Source organism: Hyla sarda, chromosome 12, assembly GCF_029499605.1.
Source record: "Hyla sarda isolate aHylSar1 chromosome 12, aHylSar1.hap1, whole genome shotgun sequence".
NCBI lineage: Eukaryota > Metazoa > Chordata > Amphibia > Anura > Hylidae > Hyla > Hyla sarda.
Window position 1 is genome coordinate 39,576,682 of NC_079200.1, and position 27,863 is coordinate 39,604,544.

At 44.6% G+C, this 27,863-nt stretch overlaps 2 protein-coding genes across 7 annotated transcripts in view; one reads left to right on the top strand and one right to left on the bottom strand.

The window, feature by feature from the left end:
- The window catches only part of LOC130296436 (P2X purinoceptor 7-like), a 244,178-nt gene extending 242,818 nt beyond the window's left edge, over positions 1-1,360 (bottom strand). For all 3 annotated transcript variants that reach the window (XM_056547948.1, XM_056547945.1, XM_056547944.1), the window contains exon 1: positions 1,225-1,360. The gene's annotated coding sequence lies outside the window, so the exon portion shown is untranslated. The remainder of the gene's footprint in view (positions 1-1,224) is intronic.
- PHB1 (prohibitin 1) lies at positions 97-27,840 on the top strand. Of its 4 annotated transcripts, none has more exons than XM_056547942.1 (7): positions 97-231; positions 5,897-5,998; positions 9,340-9,501; positions 9,582-9,724; positions 14,649-14,765; positions 25,722-25,817; positions 27,183-27,840. In XM_056547942.1, the coding sequence occupies exons 2-7, from the start codon at positions 5,914-5,916 to the stop codon at positions 27,393-27,395; spliced, it is 816 nt and encodes a 271-aa protein (XP_056403917.1). In that variant the 5' UTR covers positions 97-231; positions 5,897-5,913; the 3' UTR covers positions 27,396-27,840. The 4 variants fall into 4 exon arrangements, with proteins under 4 accessions (XP_056403917.1, XP_056403915.1, XP_056403916.1 ...); XM_056547940.1 differs by having other exon boundaries at positions 169-262; XM_056547941.1 differs by lacking the exon at positions 97-231 and adding an exon at positions 1,278-1,413.
- The last annotated feature ends 23 nt before the right edge of the window (positions 27,841-27,863 follow it).

Below are 27,863 nucleotides of genomic sequence, written 5' to 3' on the forward strand. Positions count from 1 at the left end.
AAATCTGATTGGTTGCCATGGGCAACTGGGCAGTTTTTCCTTTGCACAGGTTTTGATAAATCTCCCCCATTGTGCCCACTCTACCGCTACCATGACCACCATATACACAATATACTGCCGCTACTTGCAATTTAGGAAGAAAAAAGTTGCGGGAGACTCATAATGGCCACGTAAATTACGACTATGTTGGGATTTGTATCTTCTCTCGTAAAGGACAACGTCCGGCTCCAGGTGATGTCACAACTTCGCTTGATTTTCAATAGTGCGTAAATTGCGTAAACAATTATAATACGACTGACATATAAACCAGCTTCTACCAGTGTTTCCCAACCAGGGTGCCTCCAGCTGTTGCAAAACTACAACTGCCAGCATGCCCGGACAGCCTTTGGCTGTCCGGGCATGCTGGCAGTTGTAGTTTTGCAACAGCTGGAGGCACCCTGGGTGTTCCCCAAACAGTGGGCCTCCAAGTGTTGAAAACTACAACTCCCAGCATGCCTTGACTGTAACTGCAGCATTTAGATCAGTGTCCCCTAAACTGTGGCTCTCCAGCTGTTGCAAAACTGTTTATTATATAACTTTAATAACATTATTCTTTTTTTTTTTTTTTTTACTCAACTGGTGCCAGAAAGTTAAACAGATTTGTAAATGATTTCTATTAAAAAAATCTTTATCCTTTCAGTAATTTTTAGCAGCTGTATGCTACAGAGGAAATTCTTTTCTTTTTGAATTTCTTTTTTGTCTTGACCACAGTGCTCTCTGCTGACACCTCTGTCCATGTCAGGAACTGTCCAGAGCAGCATGTGTTTGCTATGGGGATTTTCTCCTGCTCTGGACAGTTCCTGATATAGGCATCAGGTGTCAGCAGAGAGCACTGTGGACAAGACAAAAAAGAAATTCAAAAAGAAAAGAATTTCCTCTGTAGCATACAGCTGCTAAAAAGTACTAGAAGGGCAAAGATTTTTTTTAAATAGAAGTCATTTACATATCTGTTTAACTTTCTGGCACCAGTTGATTTAAAAAAGAAAATGTTTTCCACCGGAGTACCCCTGCTCTAAATGCTGCAGTTAATGCCAGGGCATGCTGGGAGTTGTAGTTCTGCAACGCGTAGGGAGACATTGCCCTGGCTGTAACATTGCAGTAAAACGTCACTTATTACAACACTGATTTCAGGCCCCTCCCACCTGTCACCATGTGCCAAGTGAAGCACGAATTGGGCTGCCTTACCGCTGGGAATGCTGGGTACTGTAGTCTTCCCGCCGTATGAACCCAAACCGGAAAGAACCTTTTTAAACTACAAATCCCAACGTGCAGCGCGGCGGGGACCAGCCAATGGTTTTCTAAGTGGAGTGAAGGACAAGGGTTACGCATGCGCATAACGGCTGCGTGTCTCGTGGAGGTCAGAACCGTGAGGAGGTGAGTGCGGAGACCGGGGAGGCCCAGGAGCCCGTGTGCCGGTGATAGACGGGGGGAGGGGGACGTGCACCGGGACGGGGGTGTCTGTGCTTTTAAAGGCGCGGAGGAAATAGTGGAGGATAAGCTTAGTCATGGGGGTGTCACACTACAGGGAGGTCAATGAGGAGATAAGGGGCTGCAGTGTGTGTGGGACTAGTATAGGACTGCTCTATGTATTGGGGTCCTGGTCCTTTAAGACATTTGTAAGATCCCTGATGTGACTAATATGGGAAATAATACTAAAATGTCAGCCATATAAGCCCAGCCTAGTATAGGGGAACCTGGGGGACCCCTATAGACTTGTATCCCCTCCAACATAGGGGGTCTGCAGCCTAGGTGGAACTACAACTCCCAGCAGGCTAGTAGATGTGATTTTGTAACTCCTGTCCTGGAGGTGAACATTTCTTTACCAAGCACTAGAGGGCAATGCAGAGAAAAAAAATTGTAGAGATGAGCGAACTTACAGTAAATTCGATTCGTCACGAACTTCTCGGCTCGGCAGTTGATGTCTTTTCCTGCATAAATTAGTTCAGCTTTCAGGTGCTCCCGTGGGCTGGAAAAGGTGGATACAGTCCTAGGAGACTCTTTCTTTCCTAGGAATGTATCCACCTTTTCCAGCCCACGGGAGCACCTGAAGGCTGAACTAATTTATGCAGGATAAGTTATCAACTGCTGAGCCGAGAAGTTCGTGACGAATTGAATTTACTGTAAGTTCGCTCATCTCTAAAAAAAATTGTCATATATTTTATGGGAGGGGCTTAAAGGGGAATTCTATAAGAAATTATATACAAAACTGTTTCCGCTATGTGTGTACATCGCTGTGTGTTTTCCCTTTTGATTCATTGTCATTAAAATGAGTGAAAAACATAATGTAAAATAAACGCAAATAAAAAAAAAGCAATATGTGAACAGAGCCTAAGGCCGCCATTACACAGGACGATTGTTGGCCGAACCGTTCGCTATCACCCCGTGTAATGGGGCCAGTGATCGGCCCTTGTTGGCTCGTTGTTGTTTTGACCTTCCCGTGTAATAGACAATGCAGGAAAGGGTTCCAGGAATGGTCCAGTGACCAAGACCCCGTCCTGACGCCCCCCAGTCCCTGCTTGTCATCGCTGGTTCCTGACAATTTTAATTTTTCCTCCCCTTTTTTTTTTTTTGTGGGGCTGGAATACCCATTAGACTATGCCATACAGTAGTATACGGAGTGCCTCCATAAACATCAGTGAACATGGCTGTGTTTGCACCATACTCTAAAGCAGTGGTCTCCAAACTGTGGCTCTCCAGCTGTTGCAAAACTACAACCCCCAGCATGCCCGGACAGCCAACGGCTGTCCGGGCATGCTGGGGGTTGTAGTTTTTCAACAGCTGGAGGGCGACAGTTTGGAGACCACTGCTCTAAACTTTTGGGATCCAAGGAAAATTCCTTATTACCTTCCTCACTCCACTTCTGGGTCCGTGCCGACAATGCTCTAGAGCAGGGGTACTCGACTGGCGGACCGCCTGCCAGATCTCCCCTTATTCATTTGGAGCGGTGTCTTTAAAGGGGATATGCGGCGAAAATGTTTTAACTCCTCCTGTGCCCAGGCTGCAAAAATAATTAAAAAATAACTAACTCACCTTTCTACGTTCCCCCGTTCCTCCAGTGCTGCTGGCTTCGTGCTTCTTAGGCCAGGTTCAGACTACGGAATCTCCGGGCAGAAAATTTCCGCCCCCAGAGATTCCAAGTGCGGCCAGAATCAATCGGCGCTAGGACCGCGCGGACACTGCAGTCTCCAAAAGACTGCAATGTGCTCTGCGAGTATTTCCGCCTGAAGAAAGAGCAACACCACCATTCTTCAGGCGGAAATTTCCAAGCGGATTTTTCGCCTGCAATTTCAAAGCAGAATTGCAGGCAGAAATTCCGTAGTGTGAACCTAGCCTTAGGGTCGCAACGTCACAGCGTTGTTAGCGTATCGCCGGCAAGAGCTCCTTACATAATGGTGCGCTCAGCCTATCACTGGCTGAGGCGGGACATTGCAACGGCCGGCGATACGCTGACAAACGCTGTGATGTTGCGACCCTAAGAAGTACGAAGCCAGCAGCACTGGAGGAATGAGACGCCGATATCTCCGCAATGGGGGAAGGTGAGTTAAAGGTTTTTTTTTTTTGTTTTTTTTTCTTATGGCCTCGGCCCGGAGCAAGGGAAAGTTGTGTCCCTGCCCGACTGTGCTTCACCTGCCGCGAGTGTGAACCCAGCCTAATAATTAGGACAGTTGAGGGTTTGTTACAATTGTATCCAATCTAGGCTGTTCTCTAGAGTTAAAGGGGTACTCCGCCTCTAAATATCTTATCTGATCGCAGGGAGGTCCGGCCGCTGGGAACACGGAAGCTTAGACTCCTTGTTAGTGACGTTGCGCCACGCCCCCTCCATTCATGTTTATGGGAGAGGGCATGACAGCTGGTCCATTGCCATCTTGCCTCCCCCGCCCCTCATAGACATGGCCGATGGCTGTCCGGGCATGCTGGGAATTGTAGTTTTGCAACATCTGGAGGTCCGCATGTTGGAGACCACTGCTTTAGGGGTATGTTCACACTGAGGAATTGGGGAGGAATTTACTCAAGTAATTCCGCTCGCTTATTCCACTCAAATTCATTCAGCAGTGCCAAACCCCATTGATTTGAATAGAATTCCGCTGAGGAATTTCTGCGAGCGGAATTCCGTTCCGCATGAAGAGTGATCATGTTCGTTCTTCATGCGGAATCCGCGTCTGAATTCCCAACTGTCAAATGCGTTTTCACACGTAATTCACGCAAAAAAAAAGGGGGGGGGGGTCGAATTGGTGGTTGTAGGTAGAGATGAGCGAACTTACAGTAAATTCGATTCGTCACGAACTTCTCGGCTCGGCAGTTGATGACTTTTCCTGCATAAATTAGTTCAGCTTTCAGGTGCTCCCGTGGGCTGGAAAAGGTGGATACAGTCCTAGGAGACTTTCCTAGGACTGTATCCACCTTTTCCAGCCCACCGGAGCACCGGAAAGCTGAACTAATTTACGCAGGAAAAGTCATCAACTGCCGAGCCGAGAAGTTCGTGACGAATCAAATTTACTGTAAGTTCGCTCATCTCTAGTTGTAGGCTTGTAGGCCAGAAGAAAAAAAAGTTTCCTCCTATATTCTGCGTGGAATTTTTAAGCGAGAATTCCTCTCCAATTCCTCAGTGTGAACGTACCCTTATTCAGATCAGTGCTGGGGATTCACGTTGGAGACTCCAATGCAGATTTTGGCAAAAATACAGGAGGAATACATGCTGCGTGCCAACCTGTTTTGTCCAATAAAATACTGGACACCATAATACAACCCAATATTGGGGGAGATTTATCAAAACCTGTGCAGAAGAAAATTGCCCAGTTGCCCATAGCAACCAATCAGATCACTTCTTTCATTTTGCAGAGACCTTGTTAGAAATGAAAGAAGCGATCTGATTGGTTGCTATGGGCAACTGGGCAAATATTCCTCTGCACAGGTTTTGATAAATCTCCCCCCTTTGGGTGCTGGTTGTGTCCGCTATGTAAGAGATCTGGCGCTGCGGTTATTTTTATTGTTCTGCTTCTATATTGGGAACCAAGAATACGGATGTGATTGAAGCTTTAGCTCAGTGTTCCTCTCCAGCTGTTGCAAAACTACAACTCCCAGCATGCTAAGTAATGTAGTTTTGCAGTAGTTAAAGAGCCACAGGTTGAGGAGTGCTGTCAAAACTTGTGTTTTTGCATTTGTGTTCATGGTCATGATGCTGATTTGTGCAAAAAAATTTAATAAAACATAGTATAATAAAAATTCCCTAATGACCTTTATGGCAGCCCATGTTTTCTAAGTGGAGCGATCATGAAGGCTCCTGTATGACCTATCACTACATTGTAACAGCTGATGAATGGACCCATGTTAGATCGGTGTGAAATGGCATTACCTAAGACAGTGTTTCCCAACCAGTGTGCCTCCAGCTGTTGCAAAACTACAACTTCCAGCATGCCTTGGTTGCCAAAGCATGTTGGGATAGATAGATAGAGATATATATATAGTGTCCAACTACTGGACGCTATAGAATAATTCTGTTTCCCAACCAGTGTGCCTCCAGCTGTTGCAAAACTACAACTCCCAGCATGCCCGGACAGCCGAAGGCTGTCCGGGCATGCTGGGAGTTGTAGTTTTGCAACAGCTGGAGGCACACTGGTTGGGAAACAGAATTATTCTATAGAGTCCAGTAGTTGGACTATATATCTATATCCCAGCATGCTTTGGCAACCAAGGCATGCTGGAAGTTGTAGTTTTGCAACAGCTGGAGGCACACTGGTTGGGAAACACTGACCTAGAGGGAGTTTGGTTTCCTGCAGACTTTTCATTCCAGTATTATTATATTTTCTGTGTTGGTGAAATGTCATTTTCATATAATAGACCTTTTATTTTACTGCAGGCCCCATATTAAAGAAAATGGCAAAGTTGTTTGAAACCATTGGAAAGCTCGGCCTGGGATTAGCCGTTGCTGGAGGGGTCATAAACTCAGCCTTATATAATGGTAAGTGGTATCTATGTCCTGCTGGAAGAGCCCCAGATAGAGAAATGAGAACTCCTGATAAACCGCTTACTTATAACCACGTTGGTTTACTTGTCAGTACTCACCAAGGGTCAGTATTAGAGATGAGCGAACTTACAGTAAATTTGATTCATCACGAACTTCTCGGCACAGTAATTGATGACTTATCCTGCATAAATTAGTTCAGCTTTCAGGTGCTCCCGTGGGCTGGAAAAGGTGGATACAGTCCTAGGAGACTCTTTCCTAGGACTGTATCCACCTTTTCCATCCCACCGGAGCACCTGAAAGCTGAACTAATTTATGCAGGATAAGTAATCAACTGCCGAGCCGAGAAGTTCGTGATGAATCAAATTTACTGTAAGTTCGCTCATCTCTAGTCAGTATTGTTGCAGGTAAGGTAATGTACATATCTTCTACAGTATAATTGCCATTACACTTTCGATAGGGCCACCCAGCATTGCCGGATTCGTGAAAGACAAAGCTGTCTACCCAATCAGATTTGCCTTTCAGAACTGCGGGAAAGCTAGGGGACAGACCCTTGGAGCGGTGAGCCTCACTGGCTGGTGTGGATGCTAACAGGATTTTTTTTTAGAAATGGGTAGAATTAAAGGGATATTCCCAACTCGCAAGCTTCTTTTCTTTGGGGGGGGGGGGGGGTAGTCTGAATGCTGGGACCCCACCGATCATGAGAACAATTGTCCCCAAAATGAATGTACTGGTAGTGCACTTGCGTGGCCAATGCTCTATGGGACTTTGCGTGGCCCATTTATTCTCTATGGCACTGGTTTTCAATCTTTTTTGCCCGAGTACCCCTTGACAGCCTATTCCCAAAAAATTGTACCCCCATATTAGAGACATTTTGTAATGATAATAGTATAATTCGTATGCTTTACTTTCCTCTATAACAGGCCCCCTCTTCCTCTCCCCAGTCCCCCGGTTTATAGGTGACGTCTTCTCTATCCGGAGTTGTTTACTTTTCTTTACTATCTGGCCTAGACCGCCATTAAGATTTCTCCCATACAAGACTTCTCCACAGAACCAGGCAAACATTTTAGGCTTCTTTCACTCCCCATGTTTATTGTCACACACAGTAATAGTACCCGCATTGTGTCCCCATAAAGTTGTTAGGCCCCCTCTGTGCCCCAAATATAGCTGAAGGCCCCCATATATAGTTGTAGGACACCATACTTTCCTGCTTTGGTTCTCCACTGCTCCTCTGGTCTGGGGACCTATAGATATGGCTCATAGCAGTAAGTCCCCAGTCTGCAGGGGCAGTGGAGCAACAAAGCTGATGGTAGTTACTGCCCACAGCAGCCCAGTGCCCGCACTTCCCCTTTGCTGTCCTCCTGCTCCTCTGTGCCCTGACGTCATCCTACCATTTTTCAGACCAGTAACCAGTGGCTGTGGCTGCCATTACTGATTATCCCCTGGAGAACTGATAAGTACCCCTGGTGGTACTTGTACCCCAGGTTGAGAACCACTGCTCTATGGGACTTTAGAACCTTGCAGCACAGACCTCCTGTGGGTAGATGTTTCCCCTACAGAGGTCAGTGCAGGGTAAAATGTAATATATATGGCAGCTTGAATCAGCTGAACATTCTTGGGGATCCTCTGTTCTGTCTCATAGAAGAGGAGGGGTACCTACAGAGGAATGATCTTATTCCCTAATATAGCATATGGACAGGAGTTGTGTTTACTGTTAGGCCCCTTTCACACTACCATTTGTGCCCCATAGGTGACGGCCATTAGCAGATAGCGGGAGAAAAATTTGTGCACGACACGTTTTTTTCTCGCCCTCCATCTTCGGCCGCATAAAAATTTGTGCATGTCACGCCTTTTTCTCCCGTCATCTTCGGCCCAACGGAAGTTATAACGGATGCTAGAGGAATCCCATTCAAGTGAATGTGATCCGTTATAACCCCCGTTATGCTCCGTTACAATAACAGACTTTAATGGCAGCCAAAGTAGAAAAAAAAAGAGCCATTAACCTGGGCTGGCTGTACATGTTGTCAAACTCTCTAAAAGGAAAGCCGATGTATAGCCAGAAGGGCCCATTTGCTTTAATGGGCCAAACGTTCTGTAATGGTGTCTGTGGTGGTTGGTACAGTACAAGTGAACAGTCGGTCCCTGAAGTTACAATAGGCAGATACAGTGATCGGCACAGCCCTCTTGTATACACAGCGCCACTATGTGCAGCAATGAAATTCAGCAAATGCAGATGTCAAACGTGAAATAGAGAAAGGGTTGGCACTGGCCAATGGAGTTGTACGACAAGTAGCTTTATTACATTACATATAGTTCTTCCGTGACTTGTCAATGGACGCTGTCGTAAACACGTGACAGCCTTTTCATGCATTAAAGGGGTACTCCGGTGGGAAAAAAATTTTTTTTTAAATGAACTGGTGCCAGAAAGTTAAACAGATTTGTAAATTACTTCTATTTAAAAATCTTAATCCTTCCAGTACTTATCAGCTGCTGTATACTACAGAGGAAATTCTTTTATTTTTTATTTCTTTTCTATCTGACCACAGTGCTCTCTGCTGACACCTCTGTCCGTGTCAGGAACTGTCCAGAGCAGCATATGTTTGCTATGGGGATTTTCTCCTGCTCTGGACAGTTCCTGACATGGACAGAGGTGTCAGCAGAGAGCACTGTGGTCAGACAGAAAGGAAATCAAAAAGAGAAGAATTTCCTCTGTAGTATACAACAACTGATAAGTACTGGAAAGACAAATATTATTTAATAGAAGTCATTTACAAATCTGTTTAACTTTCTGGCACCAGTTGATTTAAAAAAAAAAAAATAATAATTTCCACCGGAGTACCACTTTAATCCAGGAAGTGTTGGGAACCGTGTGACTCATGAGGAACATAATGTGATCATGTCGAAGACTAGATCAGAGCATCTCCAAAACAGCACGTCTTGAGGGGTGTTCTGGGTGTACTTTTATTTTGTTTTTCTGGTACAATTGGTGAACCGGGGACAGGGTTATGGTTGCTTGAGGTTCATAAAAGTGCACGGGGTGCGGACTGTCTCCAAAAGTGCCCACGCGTGAAGCATTGGAAGAAGGTGTCCTGGTCTGTTGAATCATGTTTTCTTTAACCCCATGTGGATGGCCATGTGTGTCACTTGCGTAGGTAAGAGATGGCATTAGGATGCACTATGGGAAGAAGAGAAGCTGGCGCAGGCTGTTGTATGGTGAGAAATATTATGCTAGAAAACCTTGGGTTCCGGCATCGTGTGAATGTTACTGTAACAAGTACCAGCTAACTAATGATTTGTTATGTTTGACTCCCATGTTCCTATGTTTTGTCATCTTCCAGTGGACGCAGGTCACCGTGCTGTCATTTTTGACAGATTCAGGGGTGTTCAGGATATAGTAGTGGATGAAGGTACACACTTTCTTATTCCCTGGGTGCAGAAACCAATAATATTCGACTGCCGCTCACGTCCACGTAATGTCCCTGTAATAACAGGAAGCAAAGGTAAGAATAAAACATCTGCACCACTGACAACAATGTGTGTGTATAGGAGAGATTTACTCATCGGGGCTATCCTTCCACAGATCTGCAGAATGTGAACATCACCCTGCGTATCCTTTTCCGGCCAATCACCAATCAGCTGCCTCGTATCTTCACCAGCATTGGCGAGGACTATGATGAGAGAGTTTTACCATCCATTACTACTGAGATCTTGAAGTCAGTGGTGGTAAGTGTGCACAGTAATATAATTGATACGTGCAGGAGTTTGGGGTATTCTAGACCAGTGGTTCTCAACCTGGGGTACAAGTATCCCCAGGGGTACTTGAAAAAAATCAGTAATGGCAGACAATGGTTACTGGTCTGGACCACTTTGAAAGAAATGTTAGGCTGACATCACTGCACAGAGGAGCGGAGCAGGAGGACCGCAAAGGGGAAGTGCAGGCACTGGGCTGCTGTGGGCAGTAACTACCGTCAGCTTTGTTGCGCCACTGCCCCTGCAGACCGGGCACCTACTGCTCTGAGCCATAACAATAGGTCCCCAGACCAGAGGAGCAGTGGCGCAACGAAGCAGGACAGTATGGCGGCCTACAACTATATATGGGGGCAGTTTGGGGGCCTACATCTATATTTGGGGCACAGAGGGGGCCTAACAACTTTATGGAGATGTAAAACTGGGTACTATTACTGTGTGTGACAATAAACATGGGGAGTTTGTAAATAGGTGGGTATTGTACTGCAGAAAGAAGCCTAAAATGTTTGTTTGGCTGGTTCTGTGGAGAAGTCTTGTATAGGAGAAATCTTAATGGCGGTCTAGGCCAGATAATAAAGAAAAGTAAACAACTCCGGATAGAGAAGACGTCACCTGTAAATCAGGGGACTGGGGAGATGGGCAGAGGAACAGGGGGCCTTTTATAGAGGAAAGTAAAGCATATGAATTATACTATAATCACTACAAAATGTCTCTAATATTGGGGTACAATTTTTTGGGGGAATGGGCTATCAAGGGGTACTCGGGCAAAAAAGGTTGAGAACCACTGTTCTAGTCCATGTCAAGTGCTGTAGGGGCAAAGGGCTTCTTTCTCATAGCAGTCCCAGATCTGTGTGTTTGGAAGGGGGGGCGTAGCAGGCCAGCTCAGCAGAATATAGGACTTTCATAAACCGAGATGTCCCAAGAGCTAAATCCATGCAGAGAGTTTTAGCTGCTGTTAAAGGGGTACTCCCGTGGAAAACTTTTTATTTTATTTTTAATTTTTTTATCTGGTGCCAGAAAGTTACAGATTTGTAAACCAGTTCTATTAAAAAGTCTTTATCCTTCCAGTACTTTTTTGTGGCTGTATACTAAAGAGAAATCCAAAAAAGAAATGCATTTCCTCTGATGTCATGACCACACAGTGCTCTCTGCTGTCCATTTTAGGAACTGTCCAGAGCAGCATATGTTTGCCATGGGGATTTTCTCCTACTCTGGACAGTTCCTAAAATGGACAGCAGAGAGCACTGTGGTCATGACATCAGAGGAAATGCATTTCTTTTTTGGATTTCTCTAAAAAGTACTGGAAGGATTAAGATTTTTGAATAGACGTGATTTACAAATCTGTTTAACTTTCTGGCACCAGTTGATTTAGAAAAAAGGTTTCCATGGGAGTACCCCTTTTAACCCCTTAAGGACGCAGGACGTAAATGTACGTCCTGGTGCGGTGGTACTTAACGCACCAGGACGTACATTTACGTCCTGTGCGTAACCGCGGGCATCGGAGCGATGCCCGTGTCATGCGCGGCTGATCCCGGCTGCTGATCGCAGCCAGGGACCCGCCGGCAATGGCCGACGCCCGCGATCTCGCGGGCGTCTGCCATTAACCCCTCAGGTGCCGGGATCAAAACAGATCCCGGCATCTGCGGCAGTGCGCGATTTGAATGAATGATCGGATCGCCCGCAGCGCTGCTGCGGGGATCCAATCATTCAGAACGCCGCATGGAGGTCCCCTCTCCTTCCTCCGTCCGGCTCCCGGCGTCTCCTGCTCTGGTCTGAGATCGAGCAGGCCAGAACAGAAGATGGCCGATAACACTGATCTGTTCTATGTCCTATACATAGAACAGATCAGTATTAGCAATCATGGTATTTCTATGAATAGTCCCCTATGGGGACTATTCAAGTGTAAAAAAAAAAAAATGTAAAAGTGAAAAATCCCCTCCCCCAATAAAAAAGTAAAACGTCAGTTTTTTCCTATTTTACCCCCAAAAAGCGTAAAAAAAAAATTTTATAGACATATTTGGTATCGCCGCGTGCGTAAATGTCCGAACTATTAAAATAAAATGTTAATGATCCCGTACGGTGAACGGCGTGAACGAAAAAAAAAGTCCAAAGTTGCTACTTTTTTAAAACATTTTATTAAAAAAAAATTATAAAAAATGTATTAAAAGTTTTTATGTGCAAATGTGGTATCAAAAAAAAGTACAGAAAATGAGCCCCCATACCGCCGCTTATACGGAAAAAGAAAAGTTAGAGGTCATCAAAATAAAGGGATTATAAACGTACTAATTTGGTTAAAAAGTTTGTGATTTTTTTTAAGCACAACAATAATATAAAAGTATATAATAATGTGTATCATTTTAATCGTATTGACCCTCAGAATAAAGAACACATGTCATTTTTACCATAAATTGTACGGCGTGAAAACGAAACCTTCCAAAATTAGCAAAATTGCGTTTTTCTTTTTAATTTCCCCACAAAAAGTGTTTTTTGGTTGCGCCATACATTTTATGATATAATGGGTGATGTCATTACAAAGGACAACTGGTCGCGCAAAAAACAAGCCTTCATACTAGTCTGTGGATGAAAATATAAAAGAGATCTCTAACCTATTGATTGAGCGAGAGCTGGCGGCACCGTGGTCATTGACAGCCCTACTACATACTTCCTACACTAAGCTACCCCCGCAGGTCAAGAGCTCGCAGGTCCTTAGGGATACCATTATTACATGGAAGGAACTCCGTAAGACTTTTGGCCTATCGCACTTGTTATCCAAGCGAATGCCACTCAGAGGACACCCTGAATTCTCTCAAGGGACTTCATCTACCTGGCTTGCTCTTTGGGAGAGGGAGGGGGTTTTGAGGGCTAGTGATTTGTGGGACGAGGATCGAAGGTCATGGCTTTCACCTGCAGAGATGGTAACAAAATTCTCTTTACCCCAAACTCAATTGATCTATGCAAATCAATTATACTCCTTTTGTTCGACCCGACTTAGGAACCTGACAGTGGAAGCCCCTGTCCACTCTTTTGATGACATAGTAGGGGATGGTCCGAGGAAGACTTCCATTTCCCAATTATACCTAGCTTTACGGGGGAGACTTTTAAAATTCGACCCAAAACGCCTGTTTTCCACATGGGAGAGATGGACTGGGGACCCAGACATTCATGAGACTATACTTACGGGATGGGAAGCGGTTTGTAAACAGGTTATCAATGAACGATGGAGGGAGACCTATTTTAAAGTTTCCCACGCAGCCTTGTACGGCTTTAATATCCCACCGTCGCCTTGTTTCCCTGAGCGTATAACACACTGCCCCAAATGTCTTACACCTATGACAAATCTTTTTCACGGGATCTGGGACTGTGCTCACTCGGCTGGCTACTGGCGCTCGATCTGCTCCTACATCAGAGACCACTGGCGGGTAAGTCTTCCTTTTAAGGTTCAGACCCTTATATTTCACCAGCTTCGTCCTCCGGAGGAGGATCGGACGGGGATCCAGAGGATCCCTAAAATAATACATGTGGTCTTGCTGGTTGCTCTCCGATGCTTGTTTCTCCGGTGGTTGGAGGACCGGGTACCGGACCTGCAATTATTGATAACTCAATTGAAGTTCTTTTTAGGGGTAGACAGATTGGATGCTGAACGCCATTGCAACTCTGGCACAGCACGTTTCTTCGAAAAGTGGACACCGTTCATTGTTACACACTATAATCCCCGGGAGGTAGCCGACATTGTATATCCTTTTAGACACACCACATGGTACCTTACGGAATCATTGAAAGGGACGTTGGGGGCATTACAGCTTCCTGATTCAGTTTAGACTGTAAGGATTAAGCTTATTGAATCCTTGGGGAGAGAGGGGATCCTGCATCACTTCAATACAACACCTCAGTATTTGTCATTTTTAAGTCAGCTATTGTATTGTATGTTGGATCACGGTCCGTTATTTTCCCAGATGGGGATCGTGATATTTCTGATATGTTTTTGTGTTATTCTGAAAATGTTGAATAAAAATATATTGCAAAAAAAAAATATAAAAGAGTTATGATTTTTAGAAGGCGAGGAGGAAAAAATGAAAACGTAAAAATGTAATTGTCTGAGTCCTTAAGGCCAAAATGGGCTGAGTCCTTAAGGGGTTAAAGGAACCTCATGTGACAACCCCTTTTAAGTTTTTTTTTTTTTTTTTTTTTTTATTCCCACAAGGGAATAAATAACTATCTGATACATAGAGAATGAATGAGTGAAGCGGCAACGCACCTGCACGTCCCACCGCTCCATTCTGACGGAGGCTCTACCCCCATTCTCAAGATCACGGGTGGTCTCTGCGGTTGGACCCCCTGCGATAAGTATCCCCTATTCTGACCATAGAACCCCTTTTAACCCCTTCCCTCTCTGGCAATTTTTTCTTTTGCACTTTTGTTTTTTCCTCCTTACTTTCTAAAAATCATAACACTTTCAATTTTCCACCTAAAAATCCATATGAGGGCTTGTTCTTTGCGCCAACAATTTTACTTTGTAATACTATTAATAATCTCACCACAAATTAACCATAAAAGGTTAATGCCGGACATCACCCCGTTCAGCGATGTCTCGTATTAGCCGTGGGTCCTTGTTGCCTATAGCAACCGGGACCCACCGGGTATGATGCGTGCTCAGCTGCTGAGCGCGCGTCATACCTCAGGAGCCGCAGATGGACGTTAATGAACGTCCATTTTCGGCAAGGGGTTAAGGAGCGAAGACAGGTAAGCTTTATATACCGGCATCTATAAGACAGAGCACTTGCTGTAACCGGTGAGGGCAATGTTGTTTGTTTAAAATTTTTAGGCCTAAATCCTACAAGTAGTGTCACTATTGGAAAGCTGTCTTCACTCTGACCTGATTTTCAATGTTTGTCTATGACAGGCCCGGTTTGATGCCGGAGAGCTGATTACCCAAAGAGAGCTGGTTTCAAGGCAGGTCAGTGAGGATCTGACAGAAAGAGCGGCGACATTTGGACTCATCTTAGATGACGTGTCCCTGGTAAGTTCATGCAGATGTGTTATGAATAACTACTTATATTTTATAATACAGGACTACCCTACTTTACTGCTCTACGTTTATTCAGCATTGTTATTCGGTAGTGTATTATTTTAATGTATAAGCATCTTTTTACTCCGTTCTAGCATTTTGTGTATTGAACACGTGACCCTGCCTTTATAAACGTAATTTCTTTCATGTTTTTGTACATGGAGTTAAAGTTCTGTAATGGTTCTGTAATGTTTTCTTTAGAAGTCTGGCCCTGGTCTGCTTTGTGGCAGAGCCTAGGAGGTATCGGGGGTTTGTGCCAGATACAGTGGTCCCTTAACATACAACAGTGTTACCCAACCAGGGTGCTTGCCAGAGGTAGCCTGATTGCCATTAGGTACCAAGATGAGATCTTCAGACTCCTTTGTGAGGCCATATGCTGGTGGGGGTTTAGTCCAGGTCTGGGAGGATGAATGAATGAATTATCAGCCCATATCGGTCATCTAATCATATGTGACCCACGGACGCTGTTCTGCTTCTCTCTTTCCCCCCCCCCCCCCCCCCCCCAATGAATTATCAGCGCTGCACTGTCCCCAGTGCTGCGCTGTCCTGTACTATCCTGTGCCCGGGCTGCAAAAATAAACAAAAGAAACTTTAACTCACAGAGCTGTCAGCCTATCACCAGCCGCAGCGATGTCCCGCCTCTGCCGGTGATAGGCTGAGCCCACTGTCATGTAAGGAGCCGGCCGGCCGATAGGCTGACGGCTCTGTGACGTTCCCATCCCCGCAATGATACACATTTTTGATCATACCGCCCAGCTCTAATAGGGTATATGGCTATTGTTTCTTTAAAATGGACTTCTACAATATCTACAAGGATTAGAGGAACCTCTGGTCTCAGCCATTTAACCACTTGCATGTTGTACATGGTACTGACTGCAGCATCTAAGAAGTCTAAACAAAAGAGAGATGGCTCCCTTAGTTTCAGTCCCATCATTTGTGATTGTCTGGGTTGTTTAACCTATTTGTTTGGGCATACCTACAAATCGCTGTGCATTTACCACTAGTTGTGCCACATGACGTACACAGTACTTAAAGGGGTACTCCGGTGGAAAACTTTTTATTTTATTTATTTTATTTTATTTTTTTTATAAATCAACTGGTGCCAGAAAGTTACAGATTTGTAAATGACTTCTATAAAAAAAATCTTAATCCTATCAGTACTTATTAGCTGTTGAATACTACAGAGGAAATTGCTCTCTGCTGACCTCTGACCATTTTAAGAACTGTCCAGAGTAGGAGAAAATCCCCATAGCAAACATATGCTGATCTGGACAGTTCTTAAAATGAACAGATGTCAGCAGAGAGCACTGTGCTCGTGATGTCAGCAGACAGCTCTATCATACCTTTCCCCTTTCTCACATTGTGCCCCACATGCGCTTCTGAGTTTGGTCTCCTGCCTGGTTGGGAGGAGACCAAACTAACAGAGGGAACAGAACAGAGCCACCTAGTTTTTTCAATCACATTAAAAACATTTAAAGGTTGAGAATTGTAAAAGCAAGTAAATAGCAAAGTGTCTTATAATTACATAAGGAACAGTATATTAAAATATAATTAGTTGGTCACTAGTAGTAGCAACTCATTAAAGAGTGATCACAAATTGTGGCTTGTGGAGCATTCATTTTTAATACTGTGTGTTACTGTTAATATTTCTGTTGGCGTTCTCTCCTGGTTTTGGTTCACATCCCTGGTGCACACGAATAAACAATAAGTGCGGGCGTGAAAATACTGTTGTCTCTGTAGAGGTTATTAAATAATCCTTAAAATTGTGTGTTTTTTTTTTTTTTTTTTTTTTGTTTAACTCCACTTCTATTAACCCCTTAAGGACCAAGGGCGTACCTGTATGCCCGGGGGAATTTCCGTCACCGGGCGGGGACTGGAACGGGATGACTGCTGCTATCTACCCCCTTCCCCCACCCCCACCCACCCCCCCCCCTAATTTCGGCTGAAGACCCACCGGCGATTCTGGGTGATATGGGTCTGCGGTGACCCGGAAAATAAGCGGGATCGGGTTGTCTCAAGATGCCCACGATCCCCCTGGAGGGATAGGCGTGAGGTGGCAGGGGTGCCACCCCTCATATCCCTGCTATTGGTTGGTTAGAAGCGACCGACCAATAGCAGATCGGGGGGGTTAAAGTTCGATTCCCCCACCGATAGTAGTCCAGGCAGAACGGGGGAACCAAATGTTGACTGGCGCCGGAAGTCCACTTGCAATCGGCGGCGGGCAGCAGAGGACGGTGATGTGGCTCTCTGGTGCGGCAATCCTACGGAAGCCGGTGAGTTGCCTAGCAACATCTGGAGGGCTACAGATTTGAGACCACTATACAGTGGTCTCTAAACTGTAGACCTCCAGATGTTGCAAAACTACAACTCCCAGCATGCCCAGACAGCTGTCTGGGCATGCTGGGAGTTGTAGTTGCGTACCTCCAGCTGTTGCATAACTACATCTCGCAGCATGCCCTTTGGCAATCAGTACATGCTGGGAGTTATAGTTTTGCAACAGCTGGAGGCACCCTGTTTGGGAATCACTGGCGTACAATACCCCTATATCCACCCCATATGCAATCCCTAATTTAGTCCTCAAATGCTCATGGCACTCTCTCACTTCGGAGCACTGTCGTATTTCAGGGAAACAGTTTAGGGCCACATATGGGGTATTTCCGTACTCGGGAGTAGTTGCGTTACAAATTTTGGGGGGATTTTTCTCCTTTTACCCCTTATGAAAAGGAAAAGTTGGTCCACTGTTCTGGCACCACGGGGGACTTTGTAAATGCACATGGCCCCTGACTTCCACTCCAAACAAATTCTCTCTCCAAAAGTTCAATGGCGCTCCTCCTCTTCTGAGCATTGTAGTGCGCCAGCAGAGCTCTTGACGTCCACCTATGGGGTATTTCCATACTAAGAAGAAATGGGGTTACAAATTTGCGTTTTTGTTTCCCCTCTCGCTGTTCTGGCACCATAGGGGCTTCCTAAATGCATCATGCCCCCCATAAAACATTTCAGCTAAATTTTCTTTCCAAAAGCCAACTTTGACTCCTTCTCTTCTGAGCATTGTAGTTCGCCCGCAGAGCATTTTACGTCCCAACATGGGGTATTTCCATACTCAGAAGAGAAGGGGTTACAAATTTTGGGGGGCATTTTCTCCCATTATCCTTTGTAAAGATGGTAAATTTGGAGTGTGGGGGGGGGGGGCTGCACTTTAGTGAAAACATTTTTTTTTTTTCATTTACACATCCGAATTTTACGAAAAGTCGTCAAACACCTGTGGGGTGTTAAGGCTCTCTGTACCCCTTATGTTCCTTGAGGGGTGTAGTTTCTAAAATAGTATGCCATGTATTTTTTTTTTTTTTTTTGCTGTTCTGGCACCATGCTAGGGATCGGGATTTACACACATTTTTGTTTAGTTTAAAATTAGTATATTAGTAAATCAGCATCATTTATTTTATTTACATTTTTCATCGTTGTACAATTTGCCACATGCGTAATTCATGCATTTTTCACGTGATGGAAACCCAAACCTTTGAGGTACCACATTAACAAGAAATATAATATAGGCATCCCAGGAATTACAGTGTGCTCTAAAAACTAACATGCATAGTGAAGAGCTTGAAGGGTTACTTGACGGCCCCAACGTTCTGAACATTCTGTTCCGGACACTGGGTGCGGGCTGCGGGGGGGTTGTGATGTCATGGCCTCGCCCCTTGTGGCGTCACTCACCTCCCCCCTCAATGCAAGTCTATGGGAGGGGGCATGGCTTCCGCCACGCCCCCTTCAGTAGACTTGCATTGAGGGGGTGTGGCGCACCATCAAAAGGGGCGAGGCCGTGACATCACGACCCCCACAGCCCGCACCCAGCGTTCGGAACTAAATGTTCCGAACGCTGGGGTAATGTAGTACCCCTTTTAATGTTTTTGACTGTGGCAAACAAGCTAAGCCAAGAAAATTGGCAAACATTACATCCACAGTGACCATGTCAGCATGAGAGAGAACAAGCTGATTATTACCACCATATTCTACCTGTGAAAGGGAGAGAAAACAAGCGTGTATACACATGTATGGAATAATACACCAAAACAGAGGCTAGGGCGGAGGACAGAATGGAGAACGAGACCAGAAGAGCCATCTATCACGGGAATTTTCGTAAGACCCATTGCCTAGAGATATATAATGTTGAAGGATTCCGTTACTTCAGATATATCCGGAATGGTTACTGATTTCCATAGTCTGAGCAGTCTAGTTTGGCTCACACATCCCATATCAAATCCCGACCTCCTATCCTGACCCGTAATATGTTTACCAGGTATTGAAATACCGTATGGAAGTTATGGGGGAACATACATTTCCCATGCAAATCAATGGGACTTTAAACAAAAACCCCAACCCTCACAAATGGGGGTAGTTAAGGGTTAAATTAACTATCCTATATTTTAAGTGGACATATAAGTAACATGTGACCAAGTATTATCGAAATATCTCCAGCCGGTTAGAAGTTATGCAGTAACATATATTTCCCATAGACTTGTATGGGACTTTAAACATATACCCTGCCCCTGGCAAATGGGGGTGAGTAAGGGTTAAATCACCTATCCTATGTTTGTTGCTGACATATAAGTAACATGTGACCAAGTTTCATGTTAATATCTTTAGCCGTTTGGAAGTGATGCTGGAACATACACACATACATATACACACATACACACATACATACACACATATACACACATATACATACATACACACATACATACACATACACACACACATACACACACACACATACACACACACACATACACACACACATACACACACACACACATACTTACATACATACACACACACACATACTTACATACATACACACACACACATACTTACATACATACATACACACACATACTTACATACATACACACACACACTTACATACATACACACATACACACACACACTTACATACATACACACATACACACACACACACACTTACATACACACACACACACACTTACATACATACACACACACACTCACACATACACACACTCACACATACACACACTCACACATACACACACTCTCACACACACACTCTCACACACACACTCTCACACACACACTCTCACACACACACTCTCACACACACACTCTCACACACACACTCTCACACACACATACTCACACACACAGAGTTTTACATATATAGATAAAGACCCCATTGAGAGGATCGAAACGTTGCACATTCTGGACGGTGAATATATTCCACCTTTACTTCTCATAACTGATGGAGTGCTGCCTTTTGCTTTTTTCTTGATTTTCAATTCTACTATACCTGTGGTTGAGGTTGGAGCTGACTGAGCACCCGCATTGCATGTTCTGTTGTCTAGAAGCCATTCATGTGCCACTCAGTGACGTTAGGTTGGGCTCCTCAAATCAGTATAACAGCCCCACCTAGTGACCACTAAGTAAAGTGCAATTGCATGTAAAACACATTGTATTGTAGCCATTGAGCTACTGAAGAGACCTAGGTGGCCCTGAAACGTATTTAACACTGCCTTGTAATAGTACTACAGGACCAGCCTAACTACTGTTAAAGGGGGTACTTCCCCCCCCCCCCCCCCCCCTTAGACATCTTATCCCCATCCAAAGGATCTCTCCTGCAGCACCCCCTGTCATCTACTGATGACGTGCGATACAGGGTCCAGAGTATCATGACTTCATGCCCCACCCCCTCAATGCAAGTCTTTGGATGGGGCCACGACCTCACGATACTCCGGCCCCTGTATCGCCAGTCATCAGGCACGGAGCAGCGGACGACACAGCAGATGACATTGGGTGCTGCAGGAGATATGGCGGGGGTTACCAATCAGACATCTTAACCCCTATCCTTTGGGGATAAGATGTCTAGGGGTGGAGTACCCCTTTAACAGAGATTAAAATAAATAAATAAAAAGTCTTATTTATTTTTTATCACACACTCAAAGAGAGTGCGGAGTGCTCACCGTTCCAGTTGCAGGCAGACAGGATAATCTAATCCACAGGCTGCATCGGTCCAAGCAAGGAGGCGGCAGATTGATCCGGGGGGGGGGGGGGTCAGATGTCGGGCCACGGACCAGATCACGCCCCTAGGCGCTTCGTCAGGCCACTGAAGCAATTTATTTATTTTTCTTGGATTTTTGTGGTTCATGGCCATGCAAATAGGATTCTAAATAGAAGCAGAGCGGCAGGGAAATCAGTATTTTCCCGGCTACATGTAACATTTAGCGGTCTACACAAAGCTCAGTTTGGTGCTGGTGAAGCTGGAGAAAACCCAATTCAGGAACGAATCCTGAAGACGGGCGGGTGATCAGAGTTCTCACCCCAATTATTAACACTTACAGGAACACATGCTACTACTGTTTATTGTAGCTACTATGTAAGCCATGATTTGTGATCACCCCGGATATAATGGGTTACTAGTGACTGACTAGTCATATTTGTGTTGGTCTTTGCCATATACAGTGACCCCCCCCCCCCCCCCCCCCCGACCTACGATGGCCCCGACATACGATCATTTCAACATGTGATGGCCTCAACATACGATGCTTTTGTATGTCGGGGCCATCGCATAAACGGCTATCCGGCAGCGCAGACTGCTTCAGCTGCCCCCGGATAGCCGTTTACGGTGCCCCGTGTGGTCCGCTGACTATCACTTACCTGTCCTCTGGGCTCTGGCGCGTCCTCTTTGGGATCCTCTGCACGTCGGCGCTCTCCATCGTCGTCATCACGTTGCTGCGCACGCTGTCCCGTCATCCAATAGGAGCAGAGTGCGTAGCAACGTGATGGCGGCGACGGAGAACGAGGATGCCGGGAAAGCAGAGGCCTTGCCGGAGCGTCGGGGATGCGGCGACAGCAATGGAAGGCGACATCCAGGGGCGGCGGGGACATGCGAGTCTAACCTCCAATACCAGTGGTCTACAACCTGCGGACCTCCAGATGTTGCAAAACTACAACTCCCAGCATGCCCAGACAGCGTTGGCTGTCCGGGCATACTGGGTGTTGTAGTTTTGCAACATCTGGAGGTCCGCAGGTTGTAGACCACTGTCCTATACTTTACATTGCACGGATCCCTCAACATACGATGGTTTCAACAAACGATGGTCAATTTGGAACGGATTACCATCGTATGTTGAGGGACCACTGTATAAGTGTTATTACTAAGGACCTTTAATAGTAACAAGGACCAGTGCACATGCAGATCCTGGAGTTGCATATTTTTGTATACTTCTACATTTGATTTTAAATGCATGTTTAGGGAATCACATGTGTATAAATTTTACTGTTGTGCAACCCAAGGGTCTTTGGGGGACCCCTACTTTGTACAATGATTGTCCCTTCATATATCAAAGCCTTGAGAGGCAGTTCCTTGCAAGATATACATTTTTCTTTAATTTTACTCACCGTGGGTTTTTACTCAGCTGTTGAGTTTTGTGTCCCTATTAAATCTGACTATAACACACTGTTAGGAAACACAGGCAATCAAATGGAGGGATGTTGTAAGAAACTGCATTAACACAAAAAAAAATAAAAAAATCATAGTGGGTGGTACCAGCGCACATGGGTATCCTGTATCCATGTGCCTTAAACAATTTTCAAAAAGCAAGACTTTATACATGTGGAGCAGATCAGTGCTGTGCCCTCTGGTGGGGGGTGAGGAGTGCTCCCCCTAGGGGCGCAGTGGACCTTTCTGCAGCCGTCCTGCAGTGTGGGTGAGCACATATGTCATTTACAGCAATGTCACAATATTTATTACCACAGCTCAATCTGTTCTCAGAATTCTGTCTGCAGTAAAATGGAATATGGAAGTTTTACTTCACTTTGCCCAGTCATAAGTCACTTCCACTTATAAACCATTCCTGACCCCGTTTTTTTAAAATATATATATATATATATATATATAATTTTTTTTTTTTTTTTTTTTGTGTCGCCATATTCTAAAACCCATCCCTCCCCAGAGCTGTGTGCGGGCTTGTTTCTTAGTGGCTGAGATGTAGTTTGTGTTTTGTATTCTTTCAGTGTATGGTACATGCAACATCTAGATTATATTTTTATTCTATTTTGTTTGGAAGTTAAGGAAACAATGTAGCTTCTTGTGCCACTACCCTGTTAGGCTGGGTTCACACCACGTTTTGTTAAATACGGTTCCCGTATACGGCTGGGAGGAGGGGGAGGGGCTTAATCGTGGCGCCCGCACTCAGCCGTATTCGGGAACCGTATTTAATGTATGTCTATGAGCCGACCAGAGTGAACCGCAGCCTCCGGTCGACTTCGTTTTCCGACGTATGCGGTTTCCCGACCGCAGGCAAAAACGTGATCGACCGAAAACAAAGCCGACCGGAGGCTGCGGTTCACTCTGGTCGGCTCATAGACATACATTAAATACGGTTCCCGATTACGGCTGAGTGCGGGCGCCACGATTAAGCCCCGCCCCCCTCCTCCCAGCCGTATTCGGGAACCGTATTTTACAAAACATGGTGTGAACCCAGCCTTACAGAAACGGCGCAGCTAGTGATGCTACACTGTTTACACAACTGCCATTAACCTGCAAGGGAGTTATGCAAACTGGATAGAACATCTGGGACTGTTTTCAGTATCCCGACCACCTTCGGTGACCACAATTAGCCCGGGGGACTCTGTCTTGAGATGGGTAAGGGTCCCAGAGGAGACTTACATCTGTTCCTGTGGATATACCACAAATGTGCAGGTTGCAATACTTGTTTATACTTGTTTATGAATTTTTATTTAACTTGTTTTTATCTTGTTAATTGGTAGGTGAATTGAACATTATTGGTCAATACTTATTTATTGCAGTGTGTTGTGCAAGATTGAGCCCTAACAAGGTCATTGAGATGGCCGATGAGCCTTTACTGGTTGCCATGACAGCCTAATTGTATTATTGGTAACAGCTGAAGACCCCTTTGTCTGTCAATATTGACTATAATGTCTAAGGCTATGTTCACACAACAGAATTCTGCAGAACTTAATTGCCCGTAAATTCTGCTGTGTAAATGAGACAGCAAAATCCCATTGAAGTGTATTGGCTATAAATTTATATAGAATTCTGTGCAGAAAATCTGGCATATGAACATAGCCTAAGTGGTTAAACAACCAGGATCAGAGAAACTTTCTTGGCCTACACCATTCGCACCTACGTACACCCTCTGGCATACAGATGTCAGGGAGGGGTTAATAAATCTGCAACAATTCACAGTATGATACAAGTGGATAGGCTTGTTTAAAACCCCTATTTACATGTACCAAAAATTCTTTAGACTTTGGAATTTTAGTTAAAGGTAGCGTGCCATAGACGTGTGTTGTATAAAATTCTAGAGACAGAAAAGCTGGCTACCATACCGTGAATGCACACCCAAAAAAATCCAAAAATAGAAAACTTTATTTAGACACAAGTCATACATAAGTGTGCAATAATTATCGGCAAGGCGTGCCACCGTCAGAAAATTACCGTAAGGGTTGGATCCCCCACAGACCCAGCCCAGTAATATAGAAACACTATAGCAAGAAAAGGGGAGAGAGGCACAGCCACATGTAATCCTGGGTGCAGCCTGTAGCCAAAAACATATACAATTCTAGAGACAGAAAAGCTGGCTACCATACCATGGATGCACACCAAAAAGAATTGCAGAAATAGAGAACTTTTTCAATTCTTTTTAGTGTACATCCATGGTATGGTAGCCAGCTTTTCTGTCTCTAGAATTGTATGTTGTTTTTGGCTACAGGCTGCACCCAGGATTACATGTGGCTGTGCCCGTCTCCCCTTTTCTTGCTATAGACGTGCGTTGGACAATTTTTCTTTGTTTCTTACTAGACTGTTTTAAAACTGTCTAAAAGAGAGATGTGGCAAAAACATAAAATATTGAGCGTTAAAGGGTATTCGGGCTTTATACATCTTACCCCCATCCAAAGGGTTGTCACGGCCACGCCCCTCCATTCATCTCTTTGGATAGGGGATAAGATGTATAAAGCTGAATACCCCTTTAAGGAAGTCAGTCTAATATAGAAGCAATAAAACTTCCCTGTGATAATTTTGACACCATTTCTGCCGGTCACATCTAGTTTTACACTGACTGAACATAAAGGGGCTATCTCCTTTCCAAAGTATAGGCAGATACATGTGCAGTAGAAGTAAAACAAACTCAGAACAGCAAGTGCATGTCCATCTTAATCCTAGGATCAGCAAGCCAGGGAGAGTGATGGTGCAGAGGCGTGGGTGAAGAGACGGCCTGTTTAAAGTCACATGATGCTGCTTTCAGTCTCTCGAGAGGCCGGAAAAAGCGTCATGTGACTTAACAGACCATCACCTCACCCCCGCCCCTGTTTTCACTCTCCCTGGCTTGCTAGCCAAACTAGGTTGCTGTCTTACTTATGAAGCTACAATAAAGGATACAGAGAATTTGAACATCTATCGGTATTTGCTACGTTCTTTTCTTTCTCGTTTTTTTTTTTTTTTTTTTTTTTTGCTCGCTGATCACTAGTTGTCTTATTGCTGGAATGACCTTTGACCTGAGAAGGTAGGTCGGTTGTCTCCTGAATTAATGCACCAGCTGCTCTTATATACTTGGCTATTACTTCCATCATTCTCTATGGACCTTCCAATCATTGAGAGCTCAGCTTAGCAATTTCAGAAGCCCCATAGAGAATAAATGGAGTAGTGGCAATGCATGCACGCTGCTGTTAATTCGGGGAACAATTGACTTCCATTATTGGCATCATTGGCAGTCCCAGCGGTTGGACCTAAACTGATCAGTTTGGTAACTCCTACCCTGTACATAGGGGTTAACTTGTAATCTTGGAATAACCCCTTTATAACCATAATAAGAAATATGCTTCATTGTGTTGTGTTTCTTCTTGTAGACTCACTTGACGTTTGGTAAGGAGTTCACAGAAGCTGTGGAAGCCAAACAAGTGGCCCAGCAGGAGGCAGAGAGAGCCCGATTTATCGTGGAGAAGGTAAAGATAATTGTTCCTCCTCAAAGTTAAGCTGGAAATCTAAACCTCATAGGTCAGGGGTGTTGTAGCAAGGGGGGACAGCCTGGCGCGATGACATCACATAATCACGCCGGCGCCTGGAGATCCCGTCCCTACGGTTCGCATACTGTAAGTAAGAAGAGTACTCAGGACCCAGGAGGGCACTATATCGTAATTTAAAAACTTGGGGGGGAGAGGTGCAGAGAAAAGGGAATATTTAATGTGAGGGGCAAAGCACAGGGCGCATTATATGTGAAGGGCACATGACAGGTGGGCCCCCCTGTGCTGCACTCCTCACATATAATTCCCCCTGTGCTGTACCCCTCGCATATAATGCCCCCTGAGAGTACAGGGGGCATTATGTGTGAGGGGCACAACACAGCGGGCATTATATGTGAGGGGCGCATGATGGGGGCATTATATGTGAGGGGACAGGACAGCTGGCACTGCCGGTCCACTGCCGGTGCCACGCTGTGAAGCAGGAAATCAAAGAGAAATTGTAGTAAAATGAAGCGGAGAGAGGAGGATCCCCCAAAACACGTTGGGGTGGGTCATATTCAAAACTCTTCACAGCCAAAACTTTGTGTTCCGCACCAAAATTTTGGTGCTAAAAAGTTCACATGATATATTCAAAGTGTTTCACATGAGCATTATCCTAGGTTTACACTAGTCACACCAGTTTAGCAAAAGAAGGTGTGGTTATGTAAATTTTATGCTTTACATGATATTTTCAAAAGGGTGAGAGTCCATTTTACATCAGAAATTTCACACCAGCTTTTTGCTAGTGCAGAAATCGCAGAAATGGTTGTAGGTTTTTTTTATATTTTTTTTTCGTTTTTTGGAAAAAGATGTTGAAAAATACATTATTATTTGAAAATGTTATAATTTTTTATTTATTTTTTTAATGCACCTGAACTCACATTTAAGCCCTATAAGGGTTTTATTTATACAGTTATCGCTTGTCTGGGCTCTAGTAATCATGGAATATTACATGAGATGCTTCGGCCAGATTCATATTTTCAAAGCAGACTTTTGATAATGTGAGGAGAAAAAAAAGTAATTAATATCGCTGTAACAGAAATTACAGTAGTTTTTGAATATCTTCCCCATTGTCTGTAATATTTAAAAGGGTATGTTTAATTATTCTCTTGGTCCGTTTCGGTTTTCTGCTTCACAACGGTCCTGAGTTGGATGTGTGTTCCAGTATAGGGCACCCACCGTTCTTTTTTTAATATAAAGCACATCTTGTTTTAAATGTTGGTACAAGCATTCATATCAGTGGCATTGTCTGGCCTGCAATTCATATAACCTTGCAGTCATGTCTTACATTTTTTTCCCGTCTTGTAGGCTGAGCAGCAGAAAAAGGCTGCCGTCATATCTGCCGAAGGAGACTCTAAGGCTGCCGAGCTGATCGCCATCTCTTTAGCAGATGTCGGGGATGGTCTAATTGAGCTGCGCAAACTGGAGGCTGCCGAAGACATTGCGTACCAGTTATCCCGATCCCGTAATGTGGTATACCTACCCTCAGGACAGTCCACGCTACTACAGCTGCCACAGTAGTCCAAGCAGGCATTGCCCCCATCCAACTTGTTGTCATCAGTGTCGCCAGTATGGACTTTAGTCATTTCAGTGCTGAATCTCCAGTTCAGTAGGCAGCAGACTGTGCTGGAGTCAACACTATAGATGAGGCAAGTGACCGAATAAAGGAACTGAGTGTTGTAATAATATGCAAGATAATTTACAAGTGATGCCTTGATGTTGTGGCATATGATGTTTTGGTTCTCTCTCTTTTCTTACATCTAATGCTGGGTCACTTTACTCTGATATGGAGTTGACTTAAAGTATAGCCGATCTGTGCCTAATCGTTCATTCTAAATCCTTAAGTCCGATACTTGACTGGCCATTATTCCATGCAATTCCTCTTGTCTGGGGAAATGCTTAATCTTTTGGCTTTCAGATTTCCAATGAATTAGGCTTTTCGTTAATAATAAAAAAATAAAATCTGCCCCTGGTCAATGTATTGCGTTA

Coding starts and splice junctions, on each gene's coding strand:
- PHB1 (XM_056547940.1), top strand. CDS start 184: ATGTTGGGATTTGTATCTTCTCTCGTAAAGGACAACGTCCGGCTCCAG. Junction 263..5,896: donor ACTTCGCTTGATTTTCAATA/GTGCGTAAATTG, acceptor ATTTTACTGCAG/GCCCCATATTAAAGAAAATG. Junction 5,999..9,339: donor AAACTCAGCCTTATATAATG/GTAAGTGGTATC, acceptor GTCATCTTCCAG/TGGACGCAGGTCACCGTGCT.